Source organism: Cynocephalus volans, chromosome 11, assembly GCF_027409185.1.
Source record: "Cynocephalus volans isolate mCynVol1 chromosome 11, mCynVol1.pri, whole genome shotgun sequence".
Classification (NCBI taxonomy): Eukaryota; Metazoa; Chordata; class Mammalia; order Dermoptera; family Cynocephalidae; genus Cynocephalus; species Cynocephalus volans.
In genome coordinates, this window is record NC_084470.1 from 32,755,434 (window position 1) to 32,778,630 (window position 23,197).

Genomic DNA, 23,197 nt, shown 5'->3' on the forward strand with positions numbered 1-23,197 from the left:
ATGCTGAAGACAAAATTTTATCAACTTGGCATCATAAACCAGAATTTAAATTTCAGGCAACCAACTAAAATGATGGAATTCTTAGACCTACTAAGCATTATCAAACTTTTAATATTCTGAACTATGCCTTTGGTGAGGTTGAAGGTTAACTCCTCAAGCACTTGTCAAATTCTTGGATGTTTTATAAAAAACAATAAAATAAATTTTAAAATTCAAAAATCTAATTTATTAGCAACATGTACAGGCATATGAGTCCTACCACAGTGATTGCTGAATTCTCACATAATATCTAAAGCCAGAATGGATTGAACATTTCAGATGAACACATATTTAACAGTTCCTTTGTTTAAATGAATGAACTCCAAAAATATCACATGGTTGCTTTACACTTGATCCGGTCTGCATGCTGTAGCTCATCTAGAACATTTCTGATGTTCTCAACACAAACTTCTCCCCTGTGATGTTTTTTTGATGCAAGATCCCATACATTTTCAAATTCTTCATCAGAAAGCTTGAGACCAATGTTACATAATATCTCTGCAATCTAAAAAATAAAGCATTTAAAGTCAGACCAAGATTTATTTATATGTTTTAAAATTTGTATTTAAAAATATCTTTATAGCATCTAAAACTATGGACATTTATCCCAAGAAAAGGGTGTGTGTGTGTGTGTGTGTGTGTGTGTGTGTGTGTGTTTGTGTGTGTTTATGTGTGTTTATGTGTATTTGTGTATGTATATGTGTTTGTATATATATAATCAGAAAATATCAAAAGTCTACTAGGGAATCATTATGTTATTATGAATATAATGGTGTTCACCTATTCTACTGAATATATAAAATTACTTTCAATTCTTAGTGTTTCTAGTTATTTTAAAGAAAGGCAGCAAAATTAACTTAAAAAGAGTAAAAGAATTAAAGGTAGAAGACTTGCTAGATTTGATTTGCATCTGAGTCATTTATTGTCATCGTGATCTTGCGTATGCCACATAAGCCCCTTAAATATTAGTTTTCTCTTCTTCAAAATGAAAACATTTATAAAACGTATCTAACTGGTGTGTTGTAAAGCTTAATTATAGTCATGGGTATGCAAGTGCCAGAGAGAAAGTGCATATGTGATCAAGTAAACACACTAAAAGCTGAAAACACTGAAAACCAGCAAACTTTGGTTACTAAACATCTCTCTGCAGTGATAATTATTAAAAGAGATGAAGGGATGGAAAAAAACATGCTTCTTATGTTCCAGTAAAAAATATAAGAAATGAAAGTAAGAACTAGTAGTGGGAAAAAAGGATAGAACAAGGAAAGGGATAAAGATGTAAAAAAAAACATTTAAAAAAGAAACTAAATTTAAAAGGAGAAAAGTATTTACTATGAAGCCTACAGAAAAAAATAAAGAGGGAAATGAAAAGAAAGCTTATACAGTAAACAGGAAAGCCAAAGAAATAGAATACATCTATTAAACAGAATCTCAACAACAATTAAAAGATTCCCTAGAAATAATGCACCCTTGTGGGAAATTAGCAGTGTAATCAAATACAAATAAAATTTTGAAATTCAAAAAGGCAGAGCTGCTAGCAACTGCAGCTATACAGCAAAAACATCTCAACACCCCTGTGCGTAGCCACTATTTGTCACTACCCAGTAGTAGGTAAAGAATGACCTCACAGAGTGAACTTTTTTTTTTATTGGTTATAAATATTCATGAGATAAAGAGCTGATTGTCATCCCTCGTGCCCGAGATGAGGAGGCCAGATTCATACTGGCAGCATGTCCCTTACCACAAATTGCATTTGTACCCTGTGTCCCCCATCCAATTATCCCCACAGAGTGAACTCTTGAAATAGTCAGTCCTGAGCATCCCAGACCTCCCCTGCTTCCTTTCCCACTCCTCAGGAGGCATTCCTCCACTGGTTCAGCATTCTATCAGCAGTGTATTTACTAGCCTATACTTTTACTGAAACCTACCCATTCTCAGGTTAACATTGTTACTCCAACCAAGACTTTGAATCTTACTTTTCATTTAGAATTGGGTGATAAAGGATGACTTCCTAGTTAAAGGAACTTTTAGGCATCATGAAACAAGCAGGAAATTTTTGTTTCTTTTGGCAAGCCTGAAGTTCTATTTCACAGACACTTTAGAGTGATTGATGGAATTAAAAACATAGTCTGTGTGTCTCTTCTCTGATCCCCAGGGAGGATCCTGGGTTCCTCCTTTGGGGCCGAGTCTGTAGGCATCATCCTCTGAACTTCTCCTTCCTCTCTCCCCTACCTCAGCAGGAATGAATTGTTGAAATGAATCTGTCATTAATTAAGTTATTATTGAGTAAGTTTTCAAGTTGTCAGCCCTTCATCTAAAGTCCCAGAGAGCATCATAAGTTTCTTCCTACCATTTCTAGCTCTGGATGTGAAGGTTCTGAAGAAGCAGTTGCTCCCTGGATTAGACCCTGCTTTCCGTGGGTACAGATGTAGACGGGCTGCTCTAACCGAGCACTGCTATCAGAGGCAGTGCCCTCAGCACCCCACTAGCTATTCTGACCTAGCTGGTTGCTCCCACTTTATAACCCATCTAGGAAGGGATCACCTGGGATACAGGACAATGTTTCCTGAATCAAAACAAACAAATAAAACAAGATACGTGGCCTGACATATGGTATGGCCATGGGACAAACTATTTTAAACCAATGCTTGTCATGAATAATCTGAGACATGTGACAGCAGTGGACAGGAAGCATGGCAGTGTGGCCCTCCTCATGCTTGCTCGTTGGTTCTGGAGGCCCAAGGCCATAAGGATTCTCACTCACACAAGGAAGATATTGTTCCTTTTTTTTCCTTTCTCAAGTGAGAGTAGTATTGAATGTTTTAGAAAAATATTTTTCTTTTTAATACTTTGGGCCATAGTGGATACAGGACATAAATAAAATGCTTCTGGTCACAGAGTAATTTCTACTTCGAGAATTGTACCAGAGTGTTACAACCAAGTTGGACATTCATCAAGAATCCTGTATTTGGGGTCCCGTAGACCTCTGTAATATAAAAGCTCAAGTTTTGAAAAATCTAAAATAGTAGTCATCGATAAGTAAACATTTCCATCTTTTTGTGTTTATATAAGGTTGAAGTGACTTTTGAAATAATATGCTATACCTCTTCTTTTGATCTGGTCTTGAAGAAGTCTCTTTCAAACACTCCTTTCCGGGCAAAGATGGTAGGATGTAATAATGAATAAGCATTGCCTTCTTCACCATAACTAGTTCTATCACTGATGCGACGAATTCGGGGGGCAGGAATATCAGATCGGATGGTTGGAACGCCATAGATAGGATAACCTGGGTCATAGATAAGGGAGAAAAACAGACATTCTAAGACAAAGCTGTATAATGCAGTACCCACCAGCTACATGTGGCTACTGAGCACTTGAAATGTGGCTCGTTTGAATTGTAACATGCTGTAAGTGTAAAAGTCAAAGATTTAAGTACAAAAAAAAGTAAAATATTAAGTAATTATATATTAATTGTCGAAATGATAACATTTTGGATATATATACACTATTAAATTTAATTTCACCTTTTTTTTAATGTACTAGAAAATTTTTAAATGCATAGATGATTTTGATTATATTTCCACTGGAGAGCACCATTCTAAAGGGAGTAGCAAGATTTTATCACACTAGTATGTGTGGCATGTCTATAAAATCCAGTGAGAAAAATATGTAAATCCTGAACCATGTCCTTAGTCCAAGGAATTGATCTCAACAGAGATAAAATAGTCTTTCTAAATAACCAATATTCCTTATGCTTGATATGGAGATATGGTTGTTATGGGTTGAATTGTATTTTCCCAAAACTCGTGTGTTGAAGTACTAATTCCCAATACATCAGAGTGTAAAATATGGTCATTTCAGATGCAATGAATTAAGTAGAAATCATACTAGAGTACAGTGGGCCCCTAATCCGATATGACCAAAGTCCTTATAAAAAGGGGAAATTTGAACACAGATTCACATGGGCAGAATGCCATGTAAAGATGAAGGCAGAGATTGGGAATGCCAAATATTACCAGCAAACCATCAGAAGCTAGAGGAGAAGCATGGACAGATTCTCCTTCACGACCTGCAGGAGGAACCACCCCTGCCAACACCTTGATCTCAGACTTCAAGCCTCCAGAACTGTGAGACAATAAAATAAAATTTTGTCTGCAGTACTTTGTTACAGCAACCCTAGCAAACTAATGCATGGGGAATGAATATGTAGAAAAATGTTTTGTAAAAGCTCTTTAAGTATTTGAAGGCAGATACTTATTGAGCTAAGAATCATATGGTTTAAAATTCTGCTAATAATTGGAGAAGTCTGAATTACTACATTGTGTAACATTCAAGTTCTGATCTATGATGGTTTCAATTCACTAATATATAAAGAATCATTTTACTTGGGTCATCATTAGGAATAATTCAGTTCAGCCAACATTTATAAGTGAGACCCCCTAGGTGCTTAGAACACAGAATTAAATGAAAGGTCTAAGGCTCTGAGACACTTACAGTCTAATGTAGAGAGAGGCTGAGGACAATGCAAGAACAGACAAAAGACATTTCACCTCCATGTTCACTGATCCTTTTAAAACTTGACAAATAATGTGACATACTCACAAACAGAAGGAACAGCTCCTACAACTGCATTGCTCTCAGAAGAAGTTGTCTTATAGTAGTTAGAAACTTTATCACTTGGTCTCAGAAGTGTCCGGAGAGTCTTTTCCGAGCTCCCTGGTTCTTTTAAGACAATATCTTCGGGCTTTATCAGGAGAGTTGGTTCAGATTCCTCAACATTAGCCTCAGTAGGGTTTGCACAATCTGGTTTTCTACCTTTAAGAAAAAAAGGAAAGGGAAAAAAGTACAGAAAGACTGTACTACTGGGTGCTTGTTGCTCTGCAACAAGATGAGTTCTCCCATTTAGCCTCTTCCTGCTAGTGGAAACTGAGCTGGCTCAACCCTCCGTCGCTAATGCCAACACCCCACTGCGGAATAGAAAGCTCAGGCCAATGTCATATACCAGGAAATCCAAGCATGTCCTAAATTTCCTTTTGCCACTTTATTCTGGAATAAAGCTTCCAAAAACTGAGAGACCAAATGTAAACGTTATTTTATTTCACCTCTTTTTAATTAGAGCTTATCTTCATACATAATTTGGACTACAGAGTTGTTCCTAGAACTACGCCCTAGAGAGAGATAGGAGAGGATATATTTGGAGTTGAAGATTCCACACATACTTGATTTCGGGGGCGGGGAATATGTATTGCAACATCCAGAGAGGTGGTGAGAACTCACTGTGAGCTCAGAAACTGATTACATAACTAACCGCCTACAAATCAGAGTATAAAAGAAAACCCTGAGGCAGAGCTGAAATTGTAAGACTGTCTTCTGCAGATTTGCTTTGCTGAGTCAATTCTGAAATTTAGGACTAAATTCTGAGACATCTTTCTCAAAGAACTAGGTACTCCACAGACACCACTAGAGGGCACTGTGGTGTATCAATCTTCTAAAAGTTCTGCAGAAGGGCCAGAAGGCAAGTGATGTGCCAGAAGGGTGGTGACTGTGGAAACCCAAGAAGACTTACCTCGCCTCCCCACTCAGCTCCTACCAATCTTGCCACGAAAGCATTCAGATCCGGAGTTCTAGATCCTCTAATCCCACCTACCCTCCCACCCCAATAAAAAGCAGAAGTCTGGACAAAGTTTGAAAAACAATTCCTTAGAAAACTCAAAGCCACTGTCATAGAGTACTTACTCTTTTTTTCAAAAGTCAACAGTCTGATAGAATTTGACATTTAAAAGATTCCTGGCAAAACATTCCCTGGCCCCCTCTGGACCTACTGGCCACTAAATGGCAGTTTCTGCCTTAAAATCTTAGAAGATAAATAAAAGTCCTCAAGGAATCCTTTGAAAATGGCTGATGAAGTCAGGATTCATAAAACAGAATCGATTTGAACTATCTGGTGAAAAGAGGCAAGCTTCTGCTTTTCCCCACTACTTTATGAGTTGTGCCAAAAAGGAAAAAATTTTGTCACCCTCTTCTTTATTTCTGAGAGGGATGGGTTAGAGTTGTTTTTTACAAAAAGCTTCATTAGGCAGGGAAGATTCTGCTGCTTTCCTAGCGGACCAAATAGAATGGCTGTCCCAGACACATGGGTAAGGGCTCACATCACCGGTAAAGACCAAAATTTGGTTTCGGCCTTACAGAAAGGCATGACTCAGGAATAAAAGCGAAAACAGTAGTAGCTTCACTTTTTAGAGGAGAGACGTTCCAAGCCGAAACAAAAATGTAAATAACCTTTTTATAAAGTTAATTCTTTCTAATAATCAAGATACAAAATTTAAAGCAAATGAGGTCTCATTACATACCAACTAAATTACAAGAAAGTTTGAAATAACAGTTAACGGTAGCAAAAGAAGTAAAACCTTCTCACAGCCTTGGCTGACAAAATTGCAAATTGGTACAATCATTTAGAAAAGTAAAATGAAAATATAGAGAAAGAGTTACTTCTGGGACAATAATAACATTCATAAGAAGTGAGATGTAATTAGAAACAAAGCTTTCTGAGAGATGGTAATCATCATAGCATCACCCATAATATCACTTTTAAAATATTCGTAAACAACCTAAATTTCAAAGAGTGAAGAAACGGTTTAGTAAATCATAATACACCAACAGGGAGTAACTGAAAATGGAGTTCACAGAAACCATAAAAGTATCTCTTCATTCCATGGAAATTTGAAAGCTAATTTTTTTTTTTTTTTAAAGATGACCAGTAAGGAGATCCCAACAGTTATCTTGGTGCTATTAGCACCACACTCTCCCAAGTGAGCCACGGGCCAGCCCGTGAAAGCAAATTTTAAAAAGCCAACGAAAATGGTATTTTGGGGGCTGGTCAGCTAGCTTGGCTGGTTAGAGCACAGCCTTGTAACTCTGAGGTCAAAGGTTCAGCTCCCAGTACCAGCTAGACTCCAAAACAAAAAAAAAGAAAAAGAAAAAATGGTATATTCACTGTTATTTCTTATTTCAGATATGTTTAAAATATATACACACACATATGTGTATATGTATATCTGTTATAGTTAATGATACAAGAAGATAATATGTAAACATGAAAATATTTGAATCAATAGTAAAGATTATGGTATTTTCCATTTTGTGCAAAATTTTAAAAATCAAACTTTCTCATGTCAGATTCTGTTTTTACTATTCACTTTTCCTGAGGGAAGGGAGCTAATTACTCAAAGAATGGTTTTCAAATGGCTTCCTGAGGAACTGTCTTTCATATTTTAAGCTTCTGTGTAAATTTTTCTGCCTTTAATTTTTTTTAATGAATAACACCTGGTTTTAAACTCAAAAGAACCCCCCCTCAAAAAAAAATAGATTAAAAAGCGAGTCTCATTGTCACCCTATTCTTCAGCCACCCAATTCCCTCTGCCTGGAAATAATAAGTTATTGGATTCCTTCCTATCCTTCCATGGATAATCTATACATAAACAAGCAAGTAAATAAATATTCATATACATGTATTTTTTTTATTTTTATATAATATTAAAGTTGACAAGAGTTGAGCTCCTAGAAAAATGAAAACATAAAAGTCCAATTAAGAATTCAGCAAACCTTCAAAAATTAATTACCTTTAATAATGACCCTCTCTTCATACTCTTTAAGAAGCATTTTGTCTTTCCAGTTAAGAAAATTTGCAAATTCTAGGTAGTTAATGAGGCCATCATTATCCACATCACAGTAGTCAAATAGCTGGTCCAGGAGCTTCTTATCTAAATTCAAGTTGGCCTGGTCACAAGCTTCCTGCAGCTCAGCTTTATCTATCACCCCATCTCCCTTCTGTTAGATATGAAGCAAAAAAATATGAAATGAGCATTATCTTCAAGAGCAGAGTAGCCAACATCTGTTATTTACTTGAAGAAAAAGGAAATAGCTCTATCACATAAATTCAAAAAATTTGTCTCAATTTTCACATAAGAGGAGTCAAGTATTAAGTGACACTGACATTGACTCTCATTGTGTCAACCTAATACGCATACATGGTAATTTCAAACCCTGGTTGGCACAAGGTGTGGCTCAGAAGCTTTGGTCACTCTATTTTAATCATTTTCTTTAAATTTGCTGTTTACACTGCGGTAGAGCAGGTATAACCATGATATGCACTTGACATTTCAATTGACCAGTGTTGCGTTTTTAACACCTTCTGTGTTTCAACTGGGCAGTAAGTGGTCCTTCATATCACTGCCTTTTAATGAGAAGAAACTGGGCAGGTTGTTGCAGGCCAAGTTCAGAGAGGCAGATTGAAAGACAGTTGCCTGGTTTTGATAACACTCCTATGGGCAGGATGGGCATGCTACCAATCTGGTGATCAGCCCCATTGTAACAGTTAGCACTAAGATTTACCCTGATGGGGCCGGAGGGGGAAAGTCTCACCTTCCTTCAGGCAACAGTTAAAGACAGAAATACCAACACTGGAAGTGAAGGGAGGGAAACTTATGAGGGCTGTAAACAGAAACTTTGGTTGATTCACATGGGAAATGAGGAGGCAGAGCATGTACTGATTGTTAAGGAAGGATGGCAATAGCTGGGGCATCTTATCACTCAGTCCTTCCTGTAGTCTATCAAGCCGACCTTAAATCCATTCAGAGATGATGGTAAAAATCTGAGGCTGTTTTTCTTTTCTCTCTCTCTTTTTTTTTTTTTTTTTTTTGGCAGTGGAACTTGGCTGCTATGAGGGAGCTTTGGCCCCCCTCACAGAAATTTCCCTGACAGGGAAAAACTCACAAGAGAAGCCATAAATGATTAAGTAGTATTCAGGCTATTACTGCCCAGGATTGAAGTTACAATGCTGATAAAGGTGATCCCCTGGAGAAATTGGCCCAATGAATTCTAGATAAATTCTTTCTTAAAATTTATTTTACTAGTACATATTTGTAGGGTACAGCGTATTGTTTCAACACATGCATATATTGCACAATGATCCACTTAGGATAGATAACATAGAATTCTAGATAAATTCTTGCAGTCACACCCAAAGCCCTGGAAAACTTCCCTAAACCTTATTTTAAAACAGAATGAGAACTTAAACTATATTATCTTGACAACGGAGATGTGAATGCCCTGGGTTAAGGTAGACTTCTTTATAAAATTCTCTGTTGCAGGCCCAAGTTGACCAAAAACGTGAACCCCACTTCCCTAGCTGAAAAGCAATGTGGGGTGTGGCTGTTGAATCAATAGGTCCTCAAAACTGAAATAGATACTGTGAATAATGATGATTTTGCTGCCTAATATAGGGCTTTGTGTGGACAGAAAACATTGGTGGTCTGTTTCATTAAGCTGCAAGCTACCACCATACCACTCAAAACTCAAAGGAAATGTTTCTTACTTTCTGGAAGAGCCTCTCTCTCCCTCTACATCCTTGATTCCTCCCTGCCCCGTACTCCGACCTCAACTGCTTTAAGGAGGAAGATGATTATGAGTGGGATCAAGGTCTCCCTGTTCCCAAGGGGGACCAAAGGCCACATGCATCTGTCTAAGTATGCTGTGGAACTGCAGGGGGGTGGGGACTCAAATTTTTATGGCTTTGGATACAGTGCCAAAGTCACCATCATAATCAGTCCTGCAGGAGGAAAAGGGGGGATGTCTGGATTCAGCTAGTGGGGTTTGGGCAGGGTTTGCAGGGAAGAACAAAAGCTCTTATTGCCGTATCTTCCACGGCTGAATGTGTAATTGATTTTGATGCTTTCCATGGCTGTACTGTTGAATACTCATAAGTGCCAGAAGGGATTATCCTGATTAAGAGGAGCCATATGTAGAGAATTGCTAGTTCCTTTGGGGCCCCACAAAGCCCTAATGACCCCTCCTAGCTGCAAGTCTCTTTGACTGGCGATTTTGCCAGAGTGTCTGGAAAAGAGAGGCAATCTCCACTTCGAGGTGCAGCTTGAGGTTTAGGACTCACTGCCTCCCTAACACGGTTACCAGGTAGACACCTTTTGAAAAGCAGCTCGTAGCTTGTTGCTGAGCTCTTGTTGAAAGTGGACACTTAGCCCATGGAGGCCTTGCGACTCCCCAGCCTGATAATCATTTTAAGGTGGGCCAACTTGTACTCAATGACTCACAAGATGGGAAGGACCCAACAAGCCTCATTTGTCAAGAGGAAATGATATATTTGAGAATGCAGTCAGCCTGACCCCAGTAACATTTCAGCTTTACATCAAAATGGGTAGCAATACGTCAGGGAAAAATTCTACTCACAACTCTGCCACATAGAGCAAAGCCACTGGCTCAAGTGGACCCTCAAATCACAGAGGCTCTGATAAATGCCTGGGCCCGGTTCGCTGATTATTTGGCTAAGCTGAAACCTGGTGGTCTTCCCTGGGATATTGTGGCTTTCAAATTCAATGCAAGATATGAAGAAACAAAAATAGATGTAGTCACTTTCTCAGTGACGAGAAGTAAAGGCCATTCTTATGGCTCTGGACAAGACTCCCCTTGATAAACTCCCCTGTTATATTTTTACTAAGTGTTGAGCTGCTGCCAATGGCCTACCTGTTTGGTTTGCCACTTGGAAAACTACAGATTAGTGGATTAAAGATACCCATTTTTAGGTTTGCAAACTGGAAACAAATCGTGGCTGCTGATTGAGTCACCTGGGTAATTAATGTAGCTCTCCACAATAAGGGTCTATTCTCTGATGGGAGTTATTGGAATCAAGCCACTAATCAAACCTGAACCATTCAGATTGCTGCCACTGCCACTAGACATGGCAACACACCCACCATTATACACAGGGCACAAAGTAAAGGACTCTGTTTCTAATGCAGAGGCTACCACTGCATGCCAAACTTGTGACTCCTGCCAAAAGCTGGTCCATCTGCCTCATGATGAGGGAGGACACACCACACACAGGGATTGTCCCATGCTTCTGGTAGACTGACTACACTGAAGCTTTGACCCTCCCTCAAAGATACTGGTGGTGCCTCACCAATCTGACACTTTTTCAAGTTATGGAATTGATATTCCAGTCTAATTAGCTGGCTCCAATCACAACAGTATGGCCCATGAAATTAATCTGAGTCATGTGTTTTGCTTTCTGGACCATTTTCAGTCTGACTCCTTAAGTGAGCACAGATTACTGAGTTCAACACATGCTTAATTAGACAATTAAAAGAAAAAAATCATCAGCTAACCTGCATTTCCAAGAACATCCCTCATAACAGTCAACATACTCTATGACAGCTAAGATCCAAAATACCTGGCTGCAACTCCGAGTTTATCACAGCACTTGGCCCTCACTCCACTACTAAATGTTTACCAACTGGTGTGTGATGGAAGGAAGCCCCGATTTGTAGCAGTTGTTACTTTCCATGTTACTTTCTCATCATGGTCAATTTCTAGCTATCATTATGATGTCAACCGGTCTGTGAGCTACCTGAAAAGTTAACAGCATGCTCTCTCAAGCCACCTCTAGCATACCACTGCTACTCTAATTAATGGTTAACTCCTCCTCTAGATTTTAAGTTCCTTAAGTGGAAGGTCTACACATTATCTTAAATAATGCTTGATATATTATGAGTTTTCAATAAATAATACAATTAATTTTATAAGCCAAGAAGATTCATTTAGGAAACCATAGGTTATTTACTCTGTTTTATTTATTTATTTTTTATTAAGTTAAATCTGGGCATCCAACAATATAAGATTCAAGTAATCAAAAATTATCCTACAGCTCTACTAGACCCACATTTTATTACCTTCTCGGAAAAAAGCTCCTTAAGGACACTGAACACTACATTGTGCATATTAAAAGTTAACTATTTAAGAGGTATATCAGCATTAAATAATTCTCAATAATTTCCTCCCTACTTAATCGAATTTTATCATAAGGAGTGTGCCTGGTGGTTTACCCAGATAATCAACAGCTATTAATATGATCATCTTTCATATAATTACATTTAAAATAAAAAATTTTAAAAAACAAAGCACTCTGTATTGTGGTATGTTCTCTTATTCACATCACTACTATGTAAATTTCCCCCGATTTCATCTTTGCTTGATACCTAGATTTGAGTAAAGTTTTAAATGTGCTTATTTTAGCTTTCATATTTTAATTCTGAAGAATCGTTTTGAAATTGTAATAACAAGTGGTCTCTGTTAAAAGACAGTCAAATGTTTACCTTTTCTTTAAATACAGTTTGTGAGAAATGTAGCTGAATACTGGTTTATAGGTATTTGAAAATATTGGTTTGTAGGTATTGTACTAATTATGTAGGACCCTTACATAATTAGTACAAATTTAAACAAGATATTTAACCAACTTTTCATTCACTAGTGCACAGGTATGCAGGCCTCTAATTAAAAAAAAATAAAGTGACTGGGCTTACTATGAATTAACTGAAGAGTGATCAAGATTTCTTTTAAGTTTTTTTTAAATAAAAAAAAAAGGGAACTGTAACTTTTCCAAAACTGTACTCAACATTGAAAGAGAGATAAGAATATTCCTCCTTTCTGCAATGCTCAGAGTCCTAGGCAGGAGCTGAGGGCAGCCATCCCTTCTGCCAGTAATGGCAAGAGAGCAATGCCCAAAGTCCTAGGCAGGAGATGAGGGCAGCACCCTTCACTGGAAGGAGGCAAGAGAGCATGCCAAACATACCATTTTCACACAAGTGGCCCAGCACAGTCACTGCCACAGCCATGGCTGCCACAATAGAGGCTCCCCCTCACAGCAGTAGCCACAGCCACTGTGCAGGAAGCCCACCAGATACTGGACTTCACTGACACAAGGATGGTCACCAGTAGAGACTGGAAAAAGAAGAGGACATCTTTCTCCTCAAAGCCCACTCCAGAGTGGTAGAAGAAGCAACTGCTCTACCAGATGACCAGACATCAACATAGAGATACAAGAAATACTAAAATCCAAGAAAATATGACACCACCAAAAGAATACAGTAATTCTCAAACACCAGACCCTATAGAGCAGGAAACCCTTAAAAGGACTGAAAAGGAATTCCAAGCAACAATTATAAGGAAACTCACTGAGATATGAGAAGACAGATAACATAATGAAACAAGCAAAAAAATCCAGGATATGAAGGAGGAAATCTAAAAACAGATTAATACCTTAAAAAAGAATGGTAGCAGAACTCATGGAACTGAAAGCTTCCACTCAACAAAATAAAAAACACAACTGAGAGCTTAAGCAGCAGGCTAGAAGAGCAGAAGAAAGAATTTCTTATCTTGAAGATACTCTTTTTGAAGAAACCCAGCCAGACAAAAAAAGGAAAAAAGAACTTTATTTATTTATTTTTTTAACCGGTAAGGGGATCGCAACCAGTGAGCGCACTGGCCATCCCTATATAGGATCCGAACCGGCGGCCTCGGCACTACCAGTGCCACACTCTCCCGAGTGAGCCATGGGGCCAGCCCAAAAAAGAATTTTAAAAAATGAAGAAAATGTAAGAGAGCTAGCAGACAACCTTAAGTGTACAAACATTTGAATCATGGGTATTTTAGAAGGGAAGGAGAAAGGAAAAGGCATGGAAAATCTATTCAACAAAATAATAATGGAAAACTTCCCAGGCATAGGGAGAGACACAAACCTTCAGATCCAGGAAGCTCAAAGATCCCCAATCAGATTCAACCAAAAAAGATCCTCTCCAAGACACATTATAGTCAAATTGGCAAAGCTCGAAAACAAAGAGAGAATCTTAAAAGAATCAAGAGAAAAGTGTCAAGTCACCAATAAGGGAGCTCCTATCAGTCTAACAGCAGACTTCTCAACAGAAACTCTGCAGGCCAGAAGAAAATTGGATGATATATTCAAAATACTAAAAGAAACAAACTGCCAGCCAGGAATACTATACCCAGCAAGGCTATCCTTCAGAAATGAAGGAAAAATATTGTATTTTCCAGACAAACAAAAACTGTGGGAGTTCACCACTGCATGACCAGCCCTACAAGAAATCTTCAAGGAAGTCCTGCATCTGGAATCGTAAAAATGATAATCATTACCACTAATACATAAGAAAGAACAAAAGCCACTGGTAGAACAAAAATGCAAATGAGCAAGACAAAGAAACTACATCTTACTACTATAAATAACTATAATGACAATATAACAATTCCCCTTCTTTATTTCTGATTTTGATAATTTCGGTCTTCTCTCTTTTTCTTGGTCCATCTAGATAAAGGTTTGCAAATTTGTTGATCTCTTTAAAGAATCAACTTTTGGTTTTGTATTTAATTCCCTATTTCATATATTTCTGTTGTAATCTTTGTTATTTCCTACTTATATTTGCTTTTGGTTTAGTGTGCTCTTCTTTTTCTATTTTCTTAAGGTAGACGTTTACATTACTGATTTGAGATTTTTGTTATTTCTAATACAGGTGTTTATAAGTATAAATTTTCCTCTAGGCACTGCATGAGCCCTGCATCCTAAAATTTTGATATGTTGCACTTTGATTTTTATCTCAAAGTACTCTCTATTTCCCTGTGATTTTTCTTTTTACCCATTTTTTATATTGGAGAGTGTCATTAATTTCCACACATTTGTGAATTTTCTAAATTTTCTTCTGTTATTATGGTCAGAGAATATACTTTTGATTATTTTCTATGATCTAAGTCTTTTTAAATGTATTAAGACTTGTTTTGTGGCCAAAAATAAAATAAAATAATTTTTTTTAAAAAAGAATGTTTCTGTTTTCCTTTTGAAGTAAATTAAAATTATTCTGCTTTTTTTCCTCTCCTATCAAGATTGCAATACACTGCATCACCTCGGGTTTATTTGTTACCTTATATTTGTTCATATTAGATTCATTCTAAAATGTTTTTGGGACTTTCCAGAAAAATAGGTACAATTAGGGCAAAAACAAGTGAGAAAATCAGGGCAAAGAGAAAATGAGGAGAAAAAAAATAAGATAAGATAAAACCTGAAATAAAAAATCACATGAAATATATGCTATGAAATGATGTTCACAAACTAGATGTGTTTTGTTGAATTGGCTCTGAGCTTTCTGGCAGCCAATGCAAAAAGTTATGCACAATCAATACAAAACTCATGCTATCCATGAGATATAAACAAATCAGATACTTAAATGAAGGAGTTATTTCCCTCAGTAAGACAGGGTTTCTTGTAACATATGCCACGTTTCAAGAGCAGTTTTTTATAGTGCTCCTTAATGTAAGCTAAAAGCAGTGCAGCTTGCTAAAAGCAATTCTGTGATGGCCCAAAATGATGTGATGTAATTATGTAGCCCTAGATTTGTCTGGCTTTATCAAAGGCTAAAATTTAGAGTAGCTTGAAACTCTCAAAACTGAAACCACACACTGCTCCCTGGGGGAAAGACATTCTAAGCTTGACGTGGACATGGATGTAGCTTGAAGGTACTGTGTGTACATATTCAGACTTAGGTATAGATTGTTGAGTCTTCCCCAGGGATCCATAGTGCTGCCCCCTCTCCCTTGTGCCCATCACACTGGAGTTTAATAATTCACAATAGTGGCTGTGAAACTTGAATGTGCATCAGAATCATCTGGAGTGCTTGTTGAAGTTGTGGAGCTCCATCTCAGAGTTCCTAATTCAGTAGACCTGCAGTCGGCCTTAGAATGTGCATTTCTGACAAGTTCCCAAGTAAGGCTGATGGTGGTAGGGGAGCCACACTTTGACAATCACTAATCTACACCAAGTGTCAGTAAACTTCTCACTAAGAGCCAAATAGTAAATATTTTAGGTTTTGCAGGCCATACTGTCTCTGTTGCTACTACTCAACTCCGCATTTGTAGTGCAAAAACAGCCACAGCCAATACTTAAAACAACACAGGCACAGTTGTTTTCAAGTTAAACTTTACTTACGCAAACAAGTGTTAGGCTGTATTTGGCCTACAGGCCATAGTTTGCTAATTCCTGATATAAACCAACCTGCTGGGATCTGTATGTCCAAGCATATACCAAAAAGCTTTGCCCTACTACCAACCTTGTCATAATGCCTGAAGGCTGCCAGCAAAGTGTCAAAGTTTTGGTAATTAACTTTCTTCAAGTGATGTCGAACTGCTGCAATCAGGGCTCGCTGTCTATCCTTGCCTCGAAGGTATTCACCTGGAAGTCTGTTATGGATAAGATCACCAACTCCTATTGAAAAGGGAAAAAAGTCTTTTATATGAATTTATAGTCTGTCAATATTATTTTCACCTTAACAAAAAGAGAGAGAGAAATAGCAATCTCTGTGAATAAAATAAAAACCTCACTATCATACAGCACGTTAGAAAATCCTTGTGTATAAAAAAGTACATAAAATAACTGATAAAAATTAATATTTGTTTTATGTCGTTTCTCTGCTCAAGAAAAAAAAATTTTTTTTAATAAATTTTATGGAGGCATCATCAGCCCCACTCAGTTGGCAAGCCCTTTCCTAAGACAGTGAAGTCCTTACTCGACTACCTTTTGAGAGACGTATGTTGAGGATCTGAAACGCTGAGGATCTGAAACTGGATGGGGGCCACTCAGTGTGGCTCCAAATTCACTAAACGTCTGGGAGCCCTTGTAAAATTAGACTCTAATTCCCTACTCCCCCCTAATATGAGTTTCCCGTTGACCTTTAGTATATCAAGTTCCCATTCCTCAGCCCTGCTTCCCCCTATACCACCACTGGCACTAGAGTCCTGCCCCATCCACAGCTCCATTAGCTAAGACCCCTGACCCAAACCCTCAACTAGAGTTGACCATGCTGCTTCAGATGTGGTGGCTTGGTGGATGTCACCAGAGGAGACCTTCTGCTTCTGTTCATTTTCTCCTGGCCTACACCCTGCCGCCTTCCTGCCAGAACTCTCAGCTTTCTTGGAGCAAGGTCATGCTGCAATTGGCTGTGATACTCAGGATGGATTAATTTAAATTGCAACACTGGTAGCAGCTCAAGGCAACTAATATTTATCCCTACTCTGTGTAAGGCCTAATCAAGGGTACGCTCTGTCAACGGTCTGTTTTAATCAGTACTCACAGGACCTGTAAGTTGCTTATTTCTTATAAAATCAGGAGCTAATCAGGCACATGCTGATAAAAGTATTGTTTCAAAGGATAGATCCTGAGTATGGGTGAGAAGCCCACAAGTAATGCTGGTTCCAGGGACAGGGCAAGTGCCTCGGACCAAGGCTGTCTGAAATGGGGTCAGCTACCATCAGACCATCCTACAGTGGGAAGACACAAGAGAGGCTCTGGAAGTGAAACTCAAGACTGCTAAAGATAATTTTTTTTTTTTTTTTTAAAGACCAGTAAGGGGCTCTTAACCCTTGACTTGGTGTTGTCAGCACCACCAAGTGAGCAATGGGCTGGCCCTGCTAGGGATAATTTTTACAAATAAGCATGGCCTCTTTTCATCCTCCACACCTCTTCCTCAGATATAAACCCTTTGGGAGGCTATTTGTGTAATAAAGGTCTTCTTCTATGAGGTGGCTCTTGGTTGAGTATTTTTTTATTTTCAGAGGCCTTCCTTCTTCATTAACATCCAAAGATCATCACTTGAATGGTTGTTTTTCAACTCTATGATTTTCCCACCACTACCCCACCAGGTTTAACTGGCTGGTGGGTGAGACCTATGCTGATACTTTCTTCTGGCTTGGCTCTGAAAGAATACTTATGAAGCTGGTGTCAAGTCACTTGCAATGACTCAAGAGCCATTTCTAAAGAGCTGAAATCAGGAATACAAGAGTTCTGGCCGTAAGAGAGAGGACTATGACTTAGCTACCACCCCATGGCAGTCAGAAAAGCTGAGCGGGCTCTTCAACTGTACTCTGCCTGCAACCAGTTCCCACGATGCATCACTGTTCATCTGCGCTGGATTCTCCTTTACTTTGCCCCTGCCCTGGTATATTGTGGGAACTAGGCACAGGCCATGCATTCGTCCTCGAGGCATATTAACATAATCAGTATCTCCAGACCATAGGGATGAGGCATTCCTTGTGCGGCTGCTTTTATTTTCCTCAGTACGGGCAAGAGAGAAATCCAAGCCCAGTATTTCCCTGGAATCAATCAAACCCTGGAGCTTTCCACAGAATAGATGCCATTAGTTGACCCTGATCATAGTTACAAAAGGCCAGAACCCAGAGAAGAGTTAATCTGCATCCACCCATGAGTTTTAAAAAAAGTTCAGAAAGGACTAATAGTCACTTTTCACAGCTACACTATACAGCACCAAGGCTGCTCCTTGTTCTTCCATATTTTTAAAACTATTGTCAGTGACCTTTTTCTTTTATAAGACTTTTCATTTATGATTCAACGTAAAAAGATAATGTCAATCAACCATCAAGAAATCTGTTAATGTTGCCAAATTGTCAAAATGAGAACCGGCGCGTTGAATTCACCCGTTCATGCTACAAATATTGGTGAAAGATTTACCATGTGCTGGACCCCGAGGATCAAACACACAGCAAGACAGAGCATCCACCAGCCTGAAGCTCGCCCTCAAGTAGCCAGTTTACCATGATCACCTTCCTGTTTTTCAGGCTAATTGATGGGTTTCCTAATCATCCCTTACCGCCTCCGAAAGACAGTAAGAGTCTTTAAGAAGGACAAGCATCCATTAAACCTGTAATATCTCATCTAAAACAGAACCAAGATACAATTTCCTAATGTGGTGATTAATGGTCCCCAAAACACTGTCTTGCATATGCACATGACTATTTTATTTGTCAGTGAGTGGACTTGAGATAAAACATTTTCAGTAGTGGTTCTTAAACTTAGTGTTCATAAGAACCTACTGAATCAGAATATCTGGGCATGGGTCCCAGGAACCTGAATATTTAATAAACTCCCTGGATGACTTTAATGCAGACAGTATAGAGCCCATGTTTTCAAAACCAGTAATATACAGCTCAATCCTGATAAACTGTAACATATTTTTCCCCTCTTTGGATATCTGCTGTTTAGATTGCTTAGAAATAAAGACAAAATCCTAGTAAGTTTCTTCTGCCAATATACGGATTTATTGATGGATTGGTTGGCTGGCTGGCTGACTGGCTGGTGGGGAGATAATAGTTCTTAATTATGTGGTTTTAAAGTAGAGGGCTTTCTCAAATTTGAATGTGTTTACAATTCTGGGAATACTGTTAAAACGCAGTTTCTAATTCAGTAGTTCTGGAATGGGGCCTGAGACTCTGCATTTCTAAGAAGCAGCAGAGGATGTCAATACTGCCAGTCTGCAAGGGCCTAGGACAATATCTGAATTCATTAAAAAGCTGCTTCATTTCACTTTGGCTTATTTAATGCAGGCCATACTTATATCCTAAATAAAATTCAAAGCCTTAACTACACTTAAGGTATTCATCACAAAAGCTTTAAACTGTACCTATTTCAAATACAATAAGAAAAATAACTTTTTTTTCTCGTGTTTTTTATATTTTTCTCATTAGCATTACTACCAACATTTTAAGCCTTTAAACTTAGAAGTTTTGAAAGAAGGAGATGGTGAACTTAACTGCATAACTTTGTAAGGATTTTGTTGTTTGTTTTTTAAGGAGAAAGTTTGTATATTTACCATACTCCTCAGGACGGAGACAAGCTCCAAATGTGTGGTCTGGGGGAACATTCATTGTTTCTGCAATGCTATCAAATAAAACAGATCCTTTAGTTAAAATATCCACCCCACGGCATCCCAGGAATTTAAAATATGTTTGCCATACGTTCTCAGTAGCCTATATTTTCTCCTGTAGCCAATCTACGGAGATCAAACAAAAGTCCCCCAACAGATCTTTTGTCTGATCTTCCACTTGCATTAACGATGGCTGAATGCTTTCACTGCCTTTAAGTAGCCCAATTTAAAAAAACAAAATAAAATACATTCAAAGCAAAATTACCAAACTATAAATAGAAAGTAAGACAGATAGAGACAGGGAAGACAGAGAAGATGTTAACACAGTAAGTTAAATTTCTGATATTCCAGAAATAAAGCTTTGTGCAAAATTCTCCCTCCCTCTTCTCTAAATGCCCTCTCCATCTTGGAGAACTCATCACCTCCCTGGAACCCCAAGTTCTATAGCTGATAACAGAGTTCTGCGGATTAACAATAAAAGAATGATTTTCTTATTTAATAGACAGAATCAATACAGCACAAATCAACATTTACCAGAAGAGTACTTTTTTAATTTGATGCAAGAACACTACCAATTTGAAGTTAATCATTAACTCACGGATCTAAAACTCTTCCAAGTTTATGTTGAAACTTTTCTTTGAAATCATCGACTCTCTTGGATACAATCTTAGCTCCTCTTTTCCTGCAAAATTAGAAAATTATCAGGTATTTCTAATAACTAAAGTCTTCTTGGCTGCCAAATATACTTGTGGTAAGAAATACCATAGTATTATTAGGACTTCAAAGAACAAATCTACTTTCAAGAGAAATTCTATGCTAAAAAGATAGCTTTGTGTATTCATTTTTCTATCATTTGTACTCTATAATAAAAACAAATTTTGATTAAAGAATAAAGCAAACAAATTTTAAAAACACGTTTTGTAAATAAAAACAAAGTTTTAATATCATTATTATAAGTGCAACTCCTAAAGTTGCTAATAGAAAATTAAGCATCAGGGCTGGCTGGTTAGCTCAGTTGGTTAGAGCACCAGCCTGTAACACCAAGGTCAAGGGTTCAGATCCCCTTTCACGGCCAGCTGCCAAAAAAAAAAAAAGTTAACCATCAAATAAATAAATAACCAAATGATATAAACAGGTAACTCACACCTAGTAAGCAAATATATGGAGTAATTATAATACTCTCTAGTAATAAAATAAATGTAAAATAAGAGAACAATAAAGTGCCACTTCTAACCTAGTAAACAAACATATACATTTTGAGAGAGAGAATATCTAAGGTTGACAAAAAGTATGGTAACACTTGCACATTGCTAGTGCAAATTCCTATTTTCCTTTGGGAAATAATTGGGTAATATGAATCCAAAAGCATAAAAATGTTCATGCCCTTTTAAGCACATCTAAGAACCAATAATAAGTAGATAATGCACATAACAATTAAAAATGTGCAAACATTATATGTATAAAAATGTTTAAAAGGGGCTGCCTGGTTAGCTTAGTCGATCAGAGTTCAGCCTTATAACACCGAGGTCATAGGTTTGGATCCCCATACTGGCCAGCGACCAAAATAAAAAACAAGTTTATATCTTCACTGACTATACAAGAAAAAAGAATCAAAATGTTCATTCACGGAGGGTAATTAAATTATGTCACATTAACAAGTATACACTCTGCGTGCATGTTAAATGTCGCTTCTCCGGACCTCCACAGAAGGCACCCAGGCTCCCAAGCGGGGGTGGGCAGGGCCAAGGGCCTCAGCCATGTCCCCCACCCAACATCAGCATCTAGCCCAACGGTGACCACAGAGCCGCCTGCCGGAGCACCCCAGGCTCCCAAGCTGGGGTGGTGGCGGTCCGAAGGTGTTCACCATGCCGCCTGACATCTGCATCCAGCCCAGCAATGACCACTGAGCCAGAAGCACCCCACGCTTACAGGGTTGGGGGGCCAATAGCCCCAGCCATGTCCCCCCAAAGTCCCCAGCTAGCCCAGCCACTACCGAGCCGGTTGCCGGAAGCCCCCTGGGCTCCTCTGCCAGAAGGTGGGGGGGTGCCATGGACCTTAACCATGCCCCACCTCCCTCCTTCCTCTTTGTCCTACCCTATCCCCTTCCCTCTCTCATTCTCACCCTCCCCCCAACTGCTCTGCAACAACATCTTAGAGTGTAAAAAATAATAATAATAAATAAATAAATTTTTAAAATAATAATAAAACATAAATGTTGCTTATGAAGAATACACAGCAATATTTCATGATAAGTGAAAAAGCAGAATATAAAATAGGATTGCACTCAGGTGAAAACTGCAAAAATCTACAAAGAAAGTCACATTAGAAAGAAATATATTTAAATACATTAACAATTGTTGAATTAAGGCAACAGGATTATGGGTGATTTTATTTTGCCAGTTTTCTGTAATATAATTTTGTTACTTCTACCATTGTAATTAAATGAGTAAAATTTCTTTTGAAAACTGTAAAATTTCAACACTACTATTTAATAACATTAAAATTAATAAATTCCTCATTGTTTTGCTAAGACTGAAAACAATGAACATTAAGTTCTTAAAATGCATTTGCTTTTAAAAGTATTTTCTGCACGTTGAAATACTGAGCTGAATAAATTTCTGGAGAAGAGTGACAATCTGTGGAGAAACAAAAGAAGAAATATAAAGTAATTCATCTTTTGTTTCTTCATTTCCTTCCCATTTGTTAGAGAAAAAAGAATGAATAAAGTCAGAATAAATCAATGGCAGTTTAAGAAAAAAACGGAGTTGACAATCTAATAATCAGCTCCAAGGAGCATAATTAGGAACATGCCAGGATGATAAAAATAAAGATTGTAAGGCACAGAGCCTATTCTTTTTTAGTCTAAAAGTGCCTGGATTATGCTTCTGGGAGAATCAGCAAGTATCTGTGGGCAGCCATGTATGTCAGAATATCAATAACTACAATGTCATTACACAACTTCACAGCATTCACTAACCAACTCAGATAAAGGTCATTGTGTGCCGATGAATTCATTCATTCACTCACACACACATACGCGCACGCACACACTCACATATGCCTACCATTGATGATTTGAACTAATTCTTCAAACCAAAGGTCATAAATAGAATACAGATACAATTTTAGAGGGGAAATATATCCCTTAAAAGTTAAGAGTAAACCAAATGTACATTAAATAGTCCGTATAAAGTTAGATGCCCTAAAATGCAGACTGAAATGCTTGACTCCAAATTTATAACAGAAATCACACTGAAGAATGAAGTAGTGAATTCTTTTTAAAACCCAACAAACCAAAGGAATAAAGAATTTCTGTACTGCTTTAGCAGTAATATTCCAATTAAGTTTCAAAATACAAACACCAAGGTCAAGGGATTGGATCCCTGTACCAGCCAGCCACCAAAAACAAACAAACAAAACACAAAAAGTATCATCAAATAAAACACAGTTTCATAAATGATGTTCCCTTGGGGGTAGAGACAATTTGCAGGGAAAAATGCCCTGTATATTGCCTGTCCTTATAAATTTAGTGTATTTTTCTATGACTATCCTAAATCATTGATAAACATGTCCTTGTTAATGTCCCAAAGGCT

General features: G+C 37.9%; 1 protein-coding gene across 1 annotated transcript in view; it reads right to left on the bottom strand.

Moving 5' to 3' along the window:
* Positions 1–370: 370 nt before the first annotated feature.
* The window catches only part of EFHB (EF-hand domain family member B), a 49,781-nt gene continuing 26,954 nt past the window's right edge, over positions 371–23,197 (bottom strand). The window contains exons 7-13 of the mRNA XM_063113366.1: positions 20,203–20,286; positions 19,551–19,618; positions 15,999–16,153; positions 7,659–7,866; positions 4,642–4,854; positions 3,144–3,325; positions 371–544 (exon numbers count right to left, since the gene is read on the bottom strand). Of these exons, the coding sequence (XP_062969436.1) occupies positions 371–544; positions 3,144–3,325; positions 4,642–4,854; positions 7,659–7,866; positions 15,999–16,153; positions 19,551–19,618; positions 20,203–20,286 (1,084 nt within the window). The remainder of the gene's footprint in view (positions 545–3,143; positions 3,326–4,641; positions 4,855–7,658; positions 7,867–15,998; positions 16,154–19,550; positions 19,619–20,202; positions 20,287–23,197) is intronic.